This window comes from Nelumbo nucifera, chromosome 1 (genome assembly GCF_055504915.1).
Source record: "Nelumbo nucifera cultivar China Antique chromosome 1, China Antique-T2T, whole genome shotgun sequence".
NCBI lineage: Eukaryota > Viridiplantae > Streptophyta > Magnoliopsida > Proteales > Nelumbonaceae > Nelumbo > Nelumbo nucifera.
Genome location: NC_142649.1, coordinates 103,799,327 through 103,818,902, shown reverse-complemented (window position 1 = coordinate 103,818,902; position 19,576 = coordinate 103,799,327). Strand labels below are relative to the sequence as shown.

The 19,576-nt window shown below is 36.3% G+C and overlaps 1 protein-coding gene across 9 annotated transcripts in view; it reads left to right on the top strand.

The window, feature by feature from the left end:
• The window catches only part of LOC104608599 (rho GTPase-activating protein REN1-like), a 98,447-nt gene that overhangs the window by 51,986 nt on the left and 26,885 nt on the right, over positions 1-19,576 (top strand). For all 9 annotated transcript variants that reach the window (XM_088890885.1, XM_010274631.3, XM_019199655.2 and 6 more), the window contains exons 8-15: positions 154-286; positions 996-1,115; positions 5,739-5,816; positions 6,052-6,107; positions 6,217-6,286; positions 7,322-7,406; positions 17,917-18,160; positions 18,711-18,914. In XM_088890885.1, coding sequence (XP_088747011.1) covers positions 154-286; positions 996-1,115; positions 5,739-5,816; positions 6,052-6,107; positions 6,217-6,286; positions 7,322-7,406; positions 17,917-18,160; positions 18,711-18,914 — 990 coding nt within the window. The remainder of the gene's footprint in view (positions 1-153; positions 287-995; positions 1,116-5,738; positions 5,817-6,051; positions 6,108-6,216; positions 6,287-7,321; positions 7,407-17,916; positions 18,161-18,710; positions 18,915-19,576) is intronic.

Here is a 19,576-nt window from a genome sequence, read left to right as displayed (position 1 = left end):
GTTTTTTTGGGATATTTACATCCTTGTATGTAAGTGATTTTGTTTTGCCACCTTATTTTCAGCCAATGTTTCTCACAAAAGTACAAGGAGCTCTATTGTTATTCTTTCAAGTTTGGAGTTGTCACTGCCATTTAACTATTTTTTATATGCTAGGCTGAGACTACTGAGGATCTATATGAGTGGAAGGCTGCACTTGAGAATGCCTTGTCTCAAGCACCAAGTGCAACAATGGGACAAAATGGCATCTTCCGGAATGATCCAGCTGATTCAGTTGATGGTGAACAGGGTATGTGATTGATTAACTTCAACTTTCATATGTATTGGATGCCTTGTAGCCTACATTATATGGTTTTTTGCATTGCTGTATAATTTTCAATTATAAGCTTAAGCTGCTTGCATATCTCTATAAATCCAGCTATCACCTGCGGCATGAACATTACTGTGACATATACATAAAAAAACCTGTACTTTTAGTGAAAATACATTTACTATTCTTATTTTGCATAAGAGGTAAGCAGTATGTAGAAAAAAGTGAAAGTCTTTAATTTTCTGCTGTTTTTCTTTTTTGTTTTATTTTCTTAGTGATTATGGGCTAGTAGTTAGTGGGCTATTGACCTGTTTTATTTCTTCATTGACTTCTATTAGTGTGGTCTCCTAATTAGGGGCAAGAATGTAATTTTTCTTTATATTACAGCAGAATATATAAGACAATGGGCTCTCTCTTTTTTGCCTTAAAACCTGTTATTCCATTCTTCTCTTTTCTCTCACTTCTATTTTTCTCACCTGAAATCACTTTTTACATTCAGTTTTATTAGTTTTATTGAGTCTACTGCTGTGTTGAGGACAAGTTGGTAAGAGCTTCCCTAGTGGTTCTAGACTGGAAATTTTGTCGTTAATGGGTTATACAATGGTCTTTACCTGAATAGTTTGCTTACTTGGTTCTTCACTCGACATTAACCTTTCTGTATCTTTTTTTTTTTTCAATTTATTATTAGGGAAGGATAGGAACCCTGCGAAGTCATCGGTTATTGGTAGGCCTGTATTGTTTGCTTTAGAAGATGTTGACGGAACTCCATCCTTCTTGGAGAAAGCACTTCAGTTTATAGAAGAGCATGGTAAGAATTCTTCAATATGATATTGAAGTTTTATTTTCTATATAACCATTGCCACTTCATCATTCCAAGTTTTAAAGCAAAAGTCAAACTTTTATTTTTGGCTTACTTTTTCCATGAATATTTATCTACTGTATTATATTTATTTAATATGAGGAACTTATTATTGATGACCAGACATCTCCATGTCTGGACTACAAATTTTCCTGGTTCATGTTTTTCCTGCTTTATATAAATTAGGAACTAATCTTATATTGTACATTGCAAAACCTTATATATGGTATTTCTAAACCTTGTATTTGCATTGTACATATTTGAATATGTATGCTTCTCAACCTGAGACTTAGGTATTTTTGATAGAAGTTGATACTTTGATGTTTTAAGCAATGACATTACAGGGAGGGTGTTAAGCATGGTTATTGAGCCATTGTAAAAACCATACTTCATATTTGCTGAACTCGTGACTATGATAACTAGACAAATGACTCCTAAGGACCGAACTCAATATCAATGAATAGAAAATGACAAAATTGTAATAGGATTGGCTTGTGGCCTCATGGTTTCATGGCATAGTCTCCTCTGTCTATGGACCTAATGAGAATGCAAAAGATAATTGCTCTGGGCAGAAGACATACAAAAACAAAACAATCTCTTCTTTGGTGCACTGGGGCAGACTTTAGTATCATATTTTTGATAAAAAGGTGGATCTAGAATCACTTCAGGCATGCAAGGATTTTCTTCATTTATCAACCACCGTGAGCTTCTAGATCCCCCTTTGAAAGGTGTTACTTGGACTAACATTCAAGAGGAACCTGCCCTTGTAACCTTGTTCAGCTGGACCATTTCCTCACTTTTCCGATTGGGAGGACAACTTCCTTGCCACTCATCAAGAGGCCCTCCCTAGGCCTCTTTCTGATCACTCCCCTATCACGTTAATTGGCGGTTCCTTCTTTAGAGCCCCCGGTCCATTCCAGTTTGAATACCATTGGCTGGAAGAGGATGGTTTCAAGGATAAGAATGTTCAGTGTAGTGCTCCCATATCTCTGAAAAGAAGCTTCATAACCTCAAAAGGGACATTAAGACGTGGAAGAAATCTACTCTATTCTCCTTATCCAAGCAGAAAGAGGACTGCTTAGGAGCTATCTGAGAAATTGATAAAAAAGAAAAGTGGCAGTGCATTTCCTTCGAGGAGAAGAAGCAAAGAGCCAACTCAAAGAAGCATTTTGACAAAATTTCTTACAAGGAAGAGATCACGTGGAGGCAGTGGGCCTGCATAACATGGCTAAAAGAGGGTGAAAACGACATAGCTTTTTACACAAATTAGCAAATGCCTTAGCCAAATTAAATTTGATTACTAGAGTCAAAAACAATGGCAGGTTGGTTGAAAACTTAGATTCATTTAGTGAATAGCACTATGATGGCCTGTAGCTCCAAGCTCTCCAATAATTAGCAAGCAGCTCTTGAAGCTACAGTACAGAACATGAACTGTGGGATGCAATCATAAACCTTGATGGTGATAAGGCACCCTGTTCTGATTGCTTCAACCTTGAATTCTTCAGGTGCTGCTGGGAGACCAACAAAGTAGATCTACTCCAAGATCTTGTTGATTTCCATGACAATGGCTCTTTTGAGAGGTGTCTAAATAACACCTTTGTAATCTGAAGAGCTATACTTGAAGTAGCAAGGAAGAGAAGAGAACCACAGAACTGAAGAGAATGTCGAACTGTACTAGCCAGTCGACCAGTCCTTTATTTATAGATGAATATAGTACAAGGTACAAGAAATTACTGGGATGCCCCTGATTAGTGATGGGACACCCAGATGACTTAAATCATTAAACAGGATTAGGCCCATTAACACAAGCCCAGTTACAAGATAAGTTAAACATAAGAATGGGCTAATAAGAACTCTTATCAGCCGAACATCACTCTAATATTCTAACAACCTTCATTTAAAGGGAGGGTGGAGTGCATCAAGGACTATATTCCTATTAGCCTTTGTGGTAGTTTCTACAAGATCCTTCCTAAAATACTAGCCACTAGACTTAAACAAGTGCTTCTAACATCATTTCTTCCTCCAAAGGGGCATTTATGCCTGAGAGACAAATTTTTGATGACATTCTTGTGGCCAATGAGTTAATTGACTCAAGGTTGAAGTTAGATGAACTGGGGGTACTACGCAAGCTGGACTTGGAAATGATATGTTGTTTTTACTAATGGAGCTCCAATTCTTCACTTCAAGAGCTCTAGGGGTTTGAGGCAGGGGTGGTGGTATCTAGTCCTTTGAACTTTGTGTTGTGACAAAGGCCTCTTTGAACTTATGGATTCCAGCACTTTTCCCCCTGACCCGCTGATGGGGTTAAAGGTGAAACTAAAATTACTAACTTACCCATTCAAGATTCTATGGGATGACAACAACAAATATAAAAATTTTGAAAATAACCATTCTAAAGCACTAATCATTCTCAAGATGTTGATAAACTGATATTCTCAAGGTGTTGTCAAGATAAACTTTATTGAAAGAAAGTTGAGAAAAACATGTGAGAGTTAGAAGTTTAGAAAAACTGAATCAAAAGGGTAGTTTGTGGTTTTCGAAATGTTCAATGGAATATTCCATGAAGTTAACTAACAGAATGCAAAAGACAGGGAAAAGTGTTGGAATTCAGAAGTCCAGGGCGTCTTCATTGCAAAACAAAGTTTGGGGGGCTAAGTATCACCACCCCGTAAGTGCAGGGTGGCTGCCTGTAATTTGCCCTTATTAACATTACAACTTTATTTGTTTCATTTTGTTGATGGTTTGCTGGAATTGGATGCGAGTTCTTTTTTAATAGTAATTGGTTTCAGAAAAAAAAAAAAAGAACTAGAAATCCCATAGAATATGAACCAAAACAGCAGTATGACTGAAGTTATTAGGAAGAAAATAGAGTTAAAGAAATGAAATAATAAAAAGATAAATGAAAAAATTCCAACTCTGGAATAATGATTTTTCCATTTAAACATAAAACTGGAAAGCCATGGAACTAAATCTTCAAAACACTTTTTAAAATAGGAGTTTATGTTGAATTTAGGTGAATTTCCCTGCACCATAAATGGGTAAATTTTAAAATTAAAAATATATAAAAGATGATATTCAAAGAAAAGTTTCTAGCAATCTGCATTGCATGCAAACAGAAAAGGATTAGTCTTGGATGCCTTGCCATTTGGTGGCTGGTCAGTGAATGTTACTACTAGTTAAATGCTACCGACAGATCACAGGTGTTAGGTATTGCTATGAAATAAATCCTTAGAAAATTGAAAATAAAATCTAGAAAACCAAAGAACAAAAAAAGATGAAAAACAGAGCCCTATTTGATTTCTATGTTCCCATCTTCTCAAGTTATTTCTTAACTGGCATGGTTGGTAGCGGGTCACTAGTTTGGGGGAAAGGTACTCATCCTGCTCTTAGCAACTTAGTAAAAGGGAGGAAGCAGCAGTGAGAAACTCAGAAGCATCACAACAGCTTTTCTACAAAACTTTGCATTTCTTAACATGCTAGGGATTTTTTATGGTTTTATATGTTTCTCTTTGTTGATTGTAATAAGACATAATGGGGCTTAACTTCTTCAAATATCCTTGTAAGAATATATACATGTTAAAATTTTATAAAGAGTACATTTGTTAAGATATGTACACATGCATATTTAATAGATGTTATAATTGAATTGAGTTGGATTAATATCGAGTTCAAATTGGGGTCTATCTGAATTTGATCTGATTAGTAACTGAACTCTATGTGAATATTCGAATTCTATCTGTTTATTGTTATTGGATATTTGACTCCACTATACATGAATCACATTTGAATTGGACTGGATCAATATCCACTTCAATTGCAGACCTTGAAATAATGTAACCTTGGTAGCAACATGGATAACTAGTCCTCCAAGGAAACTCTTGAATAAGGCAACTCGAAGATTTCAAATATGGTGACAAATAGCTCTTACACCACATCAACATGGATCCAATCAACTTGAAAAACATTCATGGAAGCACACTGAAGGTTCTGAGCAAGAAGAATAGAAGATAGAAAAGGGAAGAAAAGAGAGAATAGAAGAGTGGACAGCAGCTTAGCTTCTGCCTAACCCTAATTGATATTTAAACTAAGGTAAAAAGAAAATTGCAAGTACAAAAATACCCCTCATTAGGTGGGTATAAAAGATGAGTTTAAAGTATGTAAGCCCAGACCTGCAAAGCCCAATAATAAAATAAGAAGACTAATACAATGATAGGACAAACCCTATAGAACTATGTCTTGCAACACTCAAGTTGAGTGTAAATATCCAGCAACAATTCATGGAATCCTGTCTTTGGTAATCCTTTGAAGTTTATAATTGTGTTTATTGGAAACTAGAGGTATTTTTTTCAAGTTATTCTGACTTCACTAAACATAGTTTCTAGAGAATTTGACTTTAGATATTACATATTAAAAAATGTTCAAAATTATCATCTATACTTGGTTTTCTGTTCTTTGTAGACAATGGAAGAAAAAAATACAAATAGCATAAATGTTCTATAAATAAGTAACAAATTGTAAAGATATTATTGTGTCAGTTTATTGAATCTGAGCTTCTCTAGACTCCTTGAACAGGTGTTAAAGTAGAAGGTATCTTACGACAAGCTGCTGATGTTGATGATGTTGAACGCCGAATTCAGGAATATGAGCAGGGTCTGTCAGTTTGAACTCATCAGGGTTCTTCTCGTTTTTTATTTCTTTGGGAAAATAAATATGAACTGGAGTAGCTTTTATGCTTTATTTGTTATGATTTGTCTTTGAGAAGGTTTTGTTCTAATCCATTAATTGGAAGCAAAATTTTATTTTTTTCCATTTCTCATCATTCATCCTTTGTTCACAGTTATTATATAAATACTGCATTGTTCTTAGACATCTTGAATGTTTCCAGGGAAAACTGAGTTTTCTCCTGACGAGGATGCACATGTCATTGGTGATTGTATCAAGGTACTCTGTTCTTAAAATCAATAAATGACAGAATTTCAAACTTTTTCTTATGACAATCCTCAGAAATATGCATTTCCTAATATATTTTCTACTTTTTATACTATTCCAGTATATCCTTCGGGAGATACCATCATATCCAGTTCCAGCATCATGTTGCAATGCATTATTAGATGCATGTCGTAAGTATTTATTTTGGCAATATCTAATTTTATTATTCATCATTAGCATATATTGGTTATTTTTCCATCAGTCTTTCAACCTCTCTAGTATTTCATTATTGGATGGATGAGGATGAACTTGAATTAATTGAGTCTGTTTGAGTTATTATAGCTTATGCTAAGAGTTGTAAGGCATTCCCCCTTGCAGTATTCTAGGTTCTCTATTGAATTATTCCAGTTTTTCTTTCTTCTTTATCAAAATATCTTCTATCTAATTCTGCAAGCAGCCATTATAACCGTCAATAGTTCACAAAATTTTCACTAGAGATCTTTCATTCAACATGAAAAAAAAGAGGCCTTTCATTCAACATACTTAAAGGACAACTGTTCTATGTAAATTTTTCTGTATTTTACATCATCATCATCATCATCATCATCTAAGTTATTCCAACTATATGGGGTTGGCTACATCAATCCAGTTTCACCATCCATTCTATTTTATGTGGTTAAGATTTCCCCTAGAATAACTTTGCAATCCTTACAGATCATTCGTTTTGTTTTCCTAGTAAGGAAAAAAATCTATTTGACTTACATTTGGTCCACTTTTAAAATTATTAAGTTTTCATCGTTCTTTTTGAAAAATGTGTTTACTATTGTCATATCATAAGCTATTTGCAAATTCTAAAATTACATCTCTTGTTCATTCCTTTCTGCAAAATTTTCCTATTTCAACCATTTTGTCCGTCTATGCCAAACTACAATATATTTGATTGCTCTAATATTTAGAAACTTCCCATAGATGTTCATAAATTATAGGGGCGAGTAAATGGGTAGGTTCTACCTAGAATTTCTCTAATATGCAACTCTAACAGCTATCAAGTCAATCATTGCTTTGATTGCTCTTTCCTTGGGTGAGTAGAGATGGTAGACCGTTCAGTTTGAAGTTAATAAAATTTTCTGTTGTTATTTGAAAAAAAACTAACTATTAATAAAAAGGATTCTATACTCTTGTGGTTTCTGATTTCTTATTGTTGGATAAATTGCAATACTGATTAGGAACCGAACCTGGAGCTAAAGTCGATGCTATGCGTGAAGCAATATGTAATACATTCCCGGAGCCAAATCGCCGCTTACTACAAAGGTACTTGATGTGCTAGTTTTGTTGTCTAATATTCACATTTCTTAGAGTTTCTAATTATGTAAATGAAATTTGATTTAGTCCCCTCATATTTGAAGACAATTAGATAAGCATCTAGTTTTAACTTGTTTCTGTTGAACCATAGTTTCCTTTGGTCTTTCCATAGATCATGGTGGTATTATCATTAATGCTAAAGCAAGGTTTTCAACCTTCTGTTGAACTGACTGGTCAAACCAGTCAGCCCATTACCCAGCCATATTTCTAGGGCCGTTTAACCTCCAAACTGCTTACTTGCAAAAAACAGTTGACTCAGACAACAACTCAGTGACCTGACCAATTGAACTGTTGAATTGTTTGACTCGATTAGTGGGTCATGTGTTAGACATTGATTCTCTTTTTCTGTTATATGTTTTATCACCATTTTCATCATTAATGTTGAGATTATTTGGAAGCAAGGGTATTCTTGTCTTTTTGTTCTTTTGTGTTTGGGTACCTATATGAGGGCTTTCTTGTAATTTCTCTCAATAGTATAAAATTCCATTCGAACCTTTCTCTCTTCTTCTCTTCTCTTTTTCTTCTTCTTGTTTTCTTTCTCAATAAAACCTAGATACTGTAACTATTAATAATAGTAATTTTCATTTATCACACTTATTTTTGTTTAATATGATAAATATATAATATTAGATATGCACAATTTTTCTTCAAAATTTCTATGTTTCCTGTAATTTTATCTAATTTTATATTTTATTATTTAATTTATGATATAACAAGTTGACCTATTTTCTTTAGATGTCAAGCTGCTGAGCTGCCATCTGGATGGAAAAGCAATTTTGTTTCTGGGTCTGTTTTTAAAACACTGCTAAAAATAGGAAAATTTTGGACATATTGAAAAGTTCATATTTAAAGGATAAAATTTATTAAAGTTATGGAAAAATTAGGAAATCATTAGATGCACTCAGTGATATTTCTGAGAATGAAAATAGAACCATGATTACTCAAATAATTGACCATCAACTCATATAATAAGAGGAACACAAACTGGTTGTTGATGCGTATATGTGACATAATGAATGAAAGGTATTATTTTATTTTATTTAAGTTCATATATAAGATTGTGGAAGATGTTTCCAATTAGGACTAGAGCAGGATGCACAAAGGCAGGGAAAAAATTTTGGGGTGTTATGCCACTCACTTAAGTAGGGGCAAAGGTGTCATTTCCAGATTAATAGAAATATAAAAACAAATCTGGCCGAATGGGAGAGGCTGACTTTTCTCTCTTGTTCGAACCAGAACTTTCTCTCCTTCTATTCTCTTCTCTTCTTTTTCTTCTCTCTCCTTCCCTCTTTCTTTTATTTCTGCTGTTATCAGTCTAACAGAATTCAAGGTCAGGCCTCTAATATGGTATCAGAGCCAAACTGAGCAAATCGAAACTGCCTAGAATTCTGTTCTTTGCGCACCCAGTCTAGGGTTTTCTCTTGTTTTCTTTGCCATCAGTTGGAGATAAGGGAAAGGGCTGAAAAGGAGTGATCGCCCTCTTCCCTTGGAGGTTTATATGCCTCCAGTTGTGTAGTTCATGGTTGGTTGTTGTGGTTTGTAAGAAGCCCTCCCTTAATCGGTGAAGAGAAGAGGGCTGATTCGTGTGATGCAGTGGGTGCCTAGTGTGGTCTGATTCTCTGGTGATTAGGTAAAAGGTTTCTATGCAGCTTTTTGTTGTGAATCAAATGATAAGTTTGTTTCAGATTGTATGGTGAGAATTCAGGTTGTAGTGTGTTAGGGTTTATGCAAATTTCAGTGTGATTCAAAGGGGGAGTGATCCTCAAACAATGTGGTGAGTTTTCAGGTAGTCGTGTGGTATGGTTGTGGTGTAGAGAGTGCAGTTTTCAGCAATAATAAGTGCTGAAAACAGTGTGGTTCAGTTGCAGTGTGGTTTAGTGTGCAGTGTGCTGAATTCAGCAATGGCCACTCTTGCACACTCAGGTATGGCTTGTCTGGCATCCACACCCAATCCCTGGATTATTTACTTTGGAACCTCCGATCACATGGCTGGAACTCCAGGTGTGTTTTCTTCTCTCTCTCATTGCCCAACACCACAATCTGTTACCCTTGCTAATGGTTCCACATCCTCCATTTGTGGTGTTGGTAATGTTAACATGGACCCTTTACCCTTATCCTCAGTTTTGTATGCCCCTTAATTTCCGTTTAACCTTATGTCAGTTAGTAAGTTGACCAAGTCTCTTAATTGCTCTATTACTTTTTCCCCTTCTTCGTGTGTTTTTCAAGATCTCAAGATGGGGATGAAGATTGGTGGAGGGCATGAAGCTGGTGGATTGTATTATCTTGATGGTGGTGGAAGTACGATAGCTATCCAATCATCTCTTTTTCCTCTCCAGTGGCACTATTGATTTGGTCATCCTTCGCTGAAAGTTTTGAAGTCTCTGGTTCCTTTGTTGAGTCATCTTTCTGTTTTGGATTGTTAGTCGTGTCAGTTGGGGAAACATCATCGTGTTCCCTTTAGTCCTAGGGTTGATAAACGTATGTCGAGTCCTTTTTCTTTGGTTCATTCAGATGTTTGGGGTCCTTATAAAGTAATGTCATACAATGGATATAAATACTTTGTCATTTTTGTTGATGATTATTCAAGGATGACGTGGCTTTATTAAATGAAAGAAATGAGTGAATTGTTTGCCATTTTCCAAAAATTTTATGCTGAAATTTGCAACTAATTTGGTGTCCACCTTAAAATTTTTCATTCCGATAATGGCCGTGAATATTTCTCTACATCATTTCAAGAATATTTGGACCAACATGGCATTATCCATCAGACTTCATGTACCTACACCCCACAGCAAAATGGGGTGGTTGAGAGAAAGAATCGTCGTCTTTTGGAAACTGCTTGATCCCTCATGCACCACATGAATGTCCCCAAACCTTTTTGGAGTGATGCGGTGCTTAGTTCTTGCTTCCTGATTAACCGGATGCCCACGTCTATCCTTGATGGTCATTCTTCATTCACCACTTTGTTTCCTACCTTGTCTCTATTTCCTCTTTCTTCTCGGGTTTTTGGGTGTGTTTGCTTCATTTATAATCTGGGGCTAGGAAGGGACAAGTTAGACACACGATCCATTAAGTGCATCTTCCTTGGCTATTCCCGGACTCAGAAAGGGTATAAGTGTTATCATCCTAGCTCTCGACGTTTCTTTGTGTGTGCTAGTGTTACTTTCTTTGAGTCTACTCCGTTTTTCTTGGGGTCAAGTAATGTTTCTTTCTCCTCATCACCTCCTCCTCTTCCTCTTCCTCTTCCTCTTCCAGTTGTGGATTCTGTTCCTCTTGTTCCAGCTGTGACCAAGTCCTTGCCTCCGATGCCACCACCTGTTGAACGGCCATCTATTTGTCAAGTGTATACACATCACCAACATGTACCAGCTCCTCCTCCAATTCCATCATCGTCGATAGATCCGGTAGTTGTCCCCACACCAGCCCCAATCCCAGTATCTGAACTTGATCTTCCCATTTCCTTGCGGAAAAGGTGAACACGGTTGTACCTTTCATCCTATTTCTAATTATGTTTCTCTCACTCACCTTTTTGCTTCTCATCACCAATTTATCTCCTTGTTATCCTCTGTTGTTGTCCCTAAGGATGTCCAGGAAGCCCTTGCCTCTCTAGGTTGGCACCGTGCAATGGAAGAAGAACTCTCAGCTCTAACTCATAATCATACATGGGCCCTCACCACTCTTCCTCTTGGTAAGTAGGCTGTCGGTTGTAAGTGGGTTTATACTGTTAAGTACTTACCTGATGGTAGTGTAGAGCAGCTAAAAGCTGGAATGGTTGCCAAAGGGTACTCCCAAACCTATGGTATTAACTACACAGAGACCTTCTCCCCGGTTGCTAAGATTGGTTCATTTCGTGTTGTAATTTCTCTTGCTGCTATGTATGATTGGCCCCTCTATCAACTTGATATCGAGAATGCTTTCTTACATGGTGATTTGCTTGAGGAGGTCTATATGGAGCAACCACCGGGATTTGTTGCTCAAGGGGAGGATGGTAAGGTGTGCCGACTAAAGAAGGCCATTTATGGACTTAAACAGTCTCCTCGATCATGGTTTGGTAGGTTCAATGAGGTGGTAAAGAAGTTTGGTATGAAATAGTGCCAAGTTGACCATTCCGTCTTCAGTTATGAATCCCAGGCTGGAAAGATCCTATTGGTGGTGTATGTAGATGATATTGTTATTACTGGACCTTGGTAAACTAAAATATTTCTTGGGGATAGAAGTAGCAAGGTCTAAGTATGGTATTAACTTGTGTCAAAGGAAATATGTCCTTGATTTGCTGGAAGAAACATGTTTGTTAGGTGCTAAACAGCTGAAGCACCTATGGAAACAAACACTAAGCTGAGCAGTGATATGGGTGAAGAGTTTGAAAACCCTGGCAGGTACCGACGACTTGTGGGTAAACTAAACTACCTAACCATTACTCAGCCAGACATTTCATTTGCGGTTAGTGTGGTAAATTAGTTCATGCAGAAACCTTGGGTTCCACATTGGGATGCAGTTCTAAGCATTGTGAGGTATTTAAAGGGGGCTCCTGGTCGTGGTTTGATATATAGAAGTGGTGGAAAACTTGAAATAGAAGGATATACTGATGTTGATTGGGTTGGTTCTATATCTGATAGGAGATCTACTACAGGCTATTGTACTTTTCTTGGGGGTAATCTGGTGACATGGAAAAGTAAGAAGCAGACAGTTATGGCAAGAAGCAGTGCAAAGGCAGAATATAGAGCTATGGCACATACTACTTGTGAATTAGTGTGGCTTAAGGAACCTTCTACTGGAGATGGGATACACTGTTGACACTCCAATGAAGCTCTACTGTGACAATCAGGCTACAATCCATATTTCCTCTAATCCGGTGTTTCATGAGAGAACCAAGCACATAGAGGTCAAGTGTCACTTTGTGAGAGAGAAGGTGCTGAGTGGAGTGATAGACACTGCATATGTTAACATAGGAAACCAGTGGGCAGACTAGTTTACCAAAGGGTTGAGTCAGGGAAGAGTGGACTACATATGTAACAAGCTGGGATTATATGATATATACTCACTAGCTTGAGGGGGAGTGTTAATGTCGACTATGTAGGGGTATTTTTGTCTTTATACTTATGTTTGAGTTGCTGATGTGTAAAGTTATGTTAGATCTTATGCCCCTCACTTAAGTAGGGGCAAAGGTGTCATTTCCAGATTAATAGAAATATAAAAACAAATCTGGCTGAATGGGAGAGACCGACTTTCTCTCTTGTTCGAACCAGAACTTTCTCTCCTTCTATTCTCTTCTCTTCTTCTTCTCTCTCCTTCCCTCTTTCTTTTATTTCTGCTGTTATCACTCTAACAGAATTCAAGGGCAGGCTGAATTATAATAGGTGAATACTACACCAATCTGTATTAGACACAGATTTACTCAAAGAATATGAAAATATGCCCAAATTTTCATAAAAATGTATAAGTATGTTAATAGTTTAGATTTTAAAAATATGGGATAGAATTACAGAAATTTATTGTTTTTAATGTATTTTATAATATAAATAGGAAAAATATACTAAATGGGTTAATCATGTGCATATTTAGTTAAGGTTGATGAGCAAGGTTGGAAGATTGGGTGTCGATTTGGGTCAGAAGAGCAAGGTTGATGAGAAGAATGTGGAGTTAGATAATGGGTTAACTAGCAAGTAAGCACGGGTTTCTAGAACTCATGTTGTTCATGTAACAAAAATTTTTTCCTAGTTGAAGCTTGTTGGTCGAGCGGGGGCAGGACCTACAAAAAGTTTTGAAAGGGTTTACAAAAGAAAAGGATCGAGAGGCATTTCTCCATCAGACTCTGGTCTTTGTGGAGCAATGATACAAGCTCAATCATTGGATCCCCATCTAGGTAAGGTGCATAAAGATGAGAAAGAGAGTTTTGAAGGATCTGAAGTTGACGAGAATTCAATGGCGAAAAAGAACAGATCTTTGCCTCTTCAGAAGTTAGTGGAGAAAGAAGTTGAGATTGGCAAAAGCCTTGGCTTATTTTTTTGGGGAGGTGAGGAATTTAAGAAGGCTTTTGAGGAGTTAGAGAGAAAGAGGAAGGAAGAGAGTTTGGGGAAAGTAGTAATTGGGAAGGGATGAAAGAAGTAGAATGAGGATGTTGATAGGCAGGATGGAGTGTTCGAGGGCAAGTAGTAGGGAGATGATGTCGGGGTTCTGCGATTCAAGGAGCTGTGTGAAGGTGTCCGGAAGTGTGCCTTTTGTTTTTTCATTCAAGAAGTTTGACCCCTCCCTCCCATTTTTTGGTTTTCTTTATTTTTTTCATTTTCAAGACTTAGTTTGTATTGAATTTTAATGTGTCTCACAACCCGAAGGAATTCGGGGGAGGGGTCATTTCATTTTTTGGCATTAATCCAATCATAATGTTTGTTACTTTGTACATAAACAAACCGTTTAAAATCTTACTCATTTTTTCTATTTCTACCCATCGAGGGACACAGGTGATAAATAAGAGAATACTAAAGATTTGAGCCATAGAATTTCTCAATTCTGACACATTCAATGGTTTCAATAAATCCCCTATAATAGTTCGTCTTGGACCAGATCTAGAACTACCCTCAACAGTTTGTGTAGCCATAAATCCTATTGCATTGGTTGAGATCTGTTGACTTTGTATACCATTCTGTTGTAAATAAACGATCTTATCATAGATCCATTGTGGTCTTGAAATTATATAAGAATGGAAACAGCAACCTTTCTCTTGTATTTTTTGTTATGTTTGGCTGTAATTTGGTGTCAAAGGTAGTGAGTTCGTATTTGTGTCTATTGCTTTCTCTCAGGTGATTTCTTATCACCTTTCTCTTGTATTCTCTTTTTCTTTTAATGAATTTATCTTTATTCTTCAACAAAAAAAAAGATATTGAGTTAAAGGGTCTAGAAGAATTAGGGGTAGAAAAAAGGACATCAGCTGAGAGTTGTTTAAGGTGAAGCCAAAAGAAGAAAGAAAGAAGAAGAGAAGGGAGGAGAAGAAGAGAATTACAAGGTCTGTCTCAGGTTACTGTTCACACCAGAGACAAAGCTTTTATATTTTGCTGAAAAGTACAAGTTTGCCCTTGCTTGGGTACCCTGATAAAAAAGAGGAAAAAAAACCCAAAAAAGCCCTTACATCATATTCCATATTCTCAGCACCACCCCCTCAAGCTGAGCATAGATATCTATCATGCCCAGCTTGCCTAGGTTACTATCGAATTTTGGCTTGTGAACTCCTTTAGTAAAGTAGTTGGCAAGTTGATCCTCAGATCTTACAAAGGGCAGGCAAAATATAGGAAGAAGAAAAATCCCAAAAAAAATTCTAGAAATATAAACGAGCCAAATGATGGGACCACTTCCCGCCTTCCTAGAAATATAAAACGAGCCAAATGAAATTGGCTTGTAGGAGAAGCAGTCCATTAAAGGAACTGAAACAGCCTCAAACTCAAATCTGAATTTTCTGTGAATTTCCTTTTGGAAAAATCATAACAAATCACAGAAGTTTTGCATGGAGGTGAAACCTATACCAAAAAATCCCTAATGATTTGGACCATACCAGTTTCAAGGATGGTTGCTGCCACTTGTATGGACTACTGACATCATCCAGTTGCAGTCTGACATCAGTAGGTTGCCTCTAGGGTAACAAAAACCAGAAGAAGTCTACCCTGAATCCAGATGTGGTTGTGATACCAAGTTGTTTAAGGTATAGCCAAAACAAGAAAGAAAGAAGAGAAGGGAGGAGGAGATGGGAGAAGAAGAGAAGAAGAGAATTAGGAAGGTGTGTCTCAGGATACTGTTCACACCAGAGAGAAAGATTTTATTTTTTTGCTGAAAAGTACAAGTTTTCCCTTACTTGGGCGCCCAAATACAAAAGAGGAAAAAACTCAAAAAAAAAACCCCTTACATCATATTGAATATTCTCAACAAGTTGATATGGTTAAATGGTTTGATTTGATAGTGGACATGATACTAGAGTGGAATGGTGGACATCCTAAATAGTTGGATAAGGTTTTCTTGAGTTGAGTCGAGTTGGGAGGTATTTCAGTATTTTTATGATTTTGTAGGATCCACCCTAGGAATTTGATTTGCGATTTTTCCAATCATAGTTTAGTTTTGTTTAAATTTTCAAAGTTATTACTAAGAGTTATTTTAGTTTCTTTGAGGTGAAATATGAGAGGCAAGATTGAAAATTTTCTATTCTCAAGGAGATTGGCCATCATGCTATGGTTAGCCATTTCATAAAACCTAAAGTGATTCTAGGTGCCCATTGTGTGATTTTCAGTTCTTTTCCCTTCTTTTTCTTTCTCGATTTCTTTACAAAATGTTTTATTCTAATACTGATCAGCCATCAAGATCAGAGAGGATATCATCAAACTACATTAATAAATGTCTAATATTGATTCCAGGTATGCTCTTTCATTACTTCCCTAGGAGCTTTGAAGTATAGAGCATGTCCCTAGTTTGTAGTGAGATTCTGTGGCTATAGGCCCTCATCCATGACCTTCATTTTGATTTGTTGTCTCCAATTCCTCTCTTTTTTGACAATCTCAGTGCTATCAAGATTGCATCCAACCCTGTTTTCCTTGAGCGAACAAAGCATATTGAAGTGGATTATCACTTTATTAGAGATCTCCTCCTTGTAGGCCGCATTTTCCTTCCTCATGTCTCTTTGGGCTTCAGCTAGCAGATTTTCTTACTAAGGCTATGACATGTTATATGACTGCTTGTGATGAATCTAACTATAAGTTAATAATCTCCCATTCATTTATTGTTAGTATTTGGGAATGGTTTCTTTGCTTGGGTGCAGGTTGGCTCATCTGGCTTGTTGGTCGACTTATTCTCTTAGGGAACTTTGAGACACAAAAGGAGAAGGGGAAGAATAATGTAATAATGTGGAGATGCATAAGGGCTGCTATTGTTTGGACTGTTTGGAAAGAAAGAGATGAAAGGATATTCAAAGAGCAAAAAAGATCTAGGGAAGCAGTGATTGGATATATCAAGATAAGAGCAGTGTTTTGGATAAAACCTTTTGAGGTTTTCAATCCTTTCTCATTTGATGGCATCCTAAGGAAGTGGGTGGTATCTCAAGCTTAACTTTGCTGGAAGTAGCAACGGAAACTCAGGTTCTTTTGGGGTGGGAGGGGTGATAAGAGATGAAGGGATTGCAAAAGCATTTTCCTTGGGGCTAATTGGAGGAGATTTTAAGGTGATAATTATCTTGCTAAGGAAGGAGGAAAAAGCATTATGGACATTTGGGATGAGATGAAGAAGTTTAAGTGGTTAACAAGGAATGTACAGGTGAAAGCTCAATGGGTTCCAATATCATCTAACAACTTGGCTGATGGTTTAGCTAAGAAAGGGGTGAATAGGAATCAGTTGTTTTGCGTGAAGTTCTAAATCTTAATATCTCATTGTGAGGGATAGCCTATTTATGCCCTCAATCTTGTTTAAAATGATGTATAATATTTTTTTATCTTGTTGTTGATCAAAAAACAAGAAACCTTAGTGACTTGACACCTAACAGCTATTTGTCACCTCCTTACAGTTTTCTTCTTTATGATGATGTGATCTCTTTGACTTATGGCTTTACTAACTAAAAAAAATCCTATTAGTGAACCTAGTTTAGTGTAATGATTACAATATTTAACCCATAACTGGATTTGAAACAAAGAGTTTACAGCCCCATAAATAAATTCTAAAATATCCCTGTTCTATTTTAAGAAGTTTTCTTTTTCTCTCTAAACGTTGCAATTCTGTTGGAGATTCACTCATTCATGGAACTTGTTTATGAAAAGATAGAAGAAGATAGAAAGTAGAAGAGTAAAGAAAGAGATAAGACAGAGAAAGCGATTTTGAGGGGAGAACAGAAGTATGAGGTGTGCAGCCAGAAGGGTGCCATTGAAGTGCCCAGATAGGGTAGCTGGAGTTGTAGTCCCCAGAGTTGATGGCTATCCTCATAAATCAAGTTTCCTTGAAGTTTCTACTTTTTCTGCTTCTCTGGATTTTTTTCATTGCTTGCAGCTCCTGTATCAAATCCTATAGCACTTCTAATTATCAAAATTTAAAACCTTCCAAGGTCTGTAAAATGATTGGACCAGGGTTGGAGAGATGTAGGGAAATGTTATATCCATAGAACAAGAAAGGGTGAAGAGAAATATGAAGGTAATCTTTGATATTATGTTTCATTTCATCTGTAACTGCAAAAACTATAGATTTTGTGTTTTCTTCCATGTGCACTAATTTATCTTCATATCCACTGTAACTATCACTATGTTTTTCTGCAAGATAACTAATTATGAGCAAAATAAAAAATCCTCTCTTACTGTGCTATAAGTTGTGGAGGTCCAACGTGATATAGTCTTCTGGTATTGTTTTATGTATATCTTTATTTCTTCTTCTTGAACTCTTACATTGATCACACAATTAGTTGCATTTGTCCATTCATTAATTTTTTTCTTCCTTTTGGGTTCAGAATTCTGACGATGATGCAAAGAGTAGCTTCTCACAAATCTGAGAATAGGATGAGCTTATCTGCTGTGGCAGCTTGCATGGCACCTTTGCTTCTTCGTCCCCTTCTGGCAGGAGATTGTGAGCTTGAAAGTGATTTTAGTTTAGGTGGTGATGGTTCTGTTCAACTTATGCAGGCTGCTGCAGCAGCTAACCATGCTCAAGCCATAGTAATAACTCTTCTAGAGGAGTATGACAACATATTTGAGGTAAGTTACTGCATAAAGTAATTGCTGATATTAGTTGATAAATTCTCTGTTTAGGTGGTTGCCGTTTCATTATCAGGAAGAATGACAAACCTTAGGAGCCATTCTTAGAATTTATCAACTAATATCAGCAATTAGTTGATATTAGTTGATATCAGCAATTAGAATTTATCAACAAACAGAGAATTTATCAACTAATTGCTGATATTATCAGGAAGAATGACAAATATCTGTAATTGCTGATATTTGTTTTCGCCATCACTTAGAAAACTTTTTTATTCTATCACTACAGACTCTTGGGAATTGGTGTATTTTTGTTATAATATTTTGAAAAGCACAAAGATAATATCTAGTGTAGTAGATGGCTACTGAAGCTTTCCCAAAAGAATATAAAGTTGTTTAGAAATTGATATTTTAAGACAAAAAAGTTCTGTTCCTATAATTTTTTAATTTCTTGATAAATTATTCCAATGATTAATCTTTTTATAATTTCAATGTTGTGTTTTTACCTTCAGTGTATTTGTAATATGTGAAAAAATGAAAGCATTTGCAGGATGACCAATTGGAAGATGGTTCAATTTCTTCAGAATTATATTCTGATATGGAGGATGGCAGTGATTATGAGGAGCAAAGTGATGACGATGGGACAGTTGAAGATGGTGGGTTCCATGATTCACAACATGGGAATAGGGAAGATGATCCTGAACATGCATCAAGTGAAACCAGCAGTGAACACAGTAGCAATGGAGATGATAAGGCTCGTTCCTATACTTAACATGGACACCTTGACATATTAAGATGGTGATATTAACTCATCAATAATTGGAATCTTTTGGCCGTGTTTGTTCTGACATATTTTTACTGCCCATAACATTCATTTGGTGCTCATTAATACTGGAGGGTTTTTAGTTAACATAATGAATATTGACGAATTTTCTCTTTTTATTCATGAGCCTCCAATTGATTGGTTTCAAATGACTGATCTCTTTCCTGACTATCCAATTTGCAAAGGGGTGCTAATTAATGTGTCTAATCTTGTTTTGATTTATATATTGAATCAAAATATGATATAAAACCACAGAACTCTAGAGCACTGAGTAGGATTTTTACTAGCTCTTGAGTGCAACCAAAGTAAAACAGAGGAAGAAGCGGAAATGGGGCTACTAATTTTGTTGATGAAACAATTAATAGCTGCTTTTCACGTTAACTGTTTGCAGCCTTTCTAAATACTTCCACCCAAGATACTTCATATTCAGGAAATTTTAAACATAACCTGTTTCTAATGGGGTGACATGTAACCTTAAAAATATCAGTTCAAACAACAAGAGTTTAATCAATTTTCGTAGTTTCCAAAACTGCTCACCCTCATGAAAATGTCACTTCCAATATTGAATTTTATTATTTTGGGATCATTAGAAC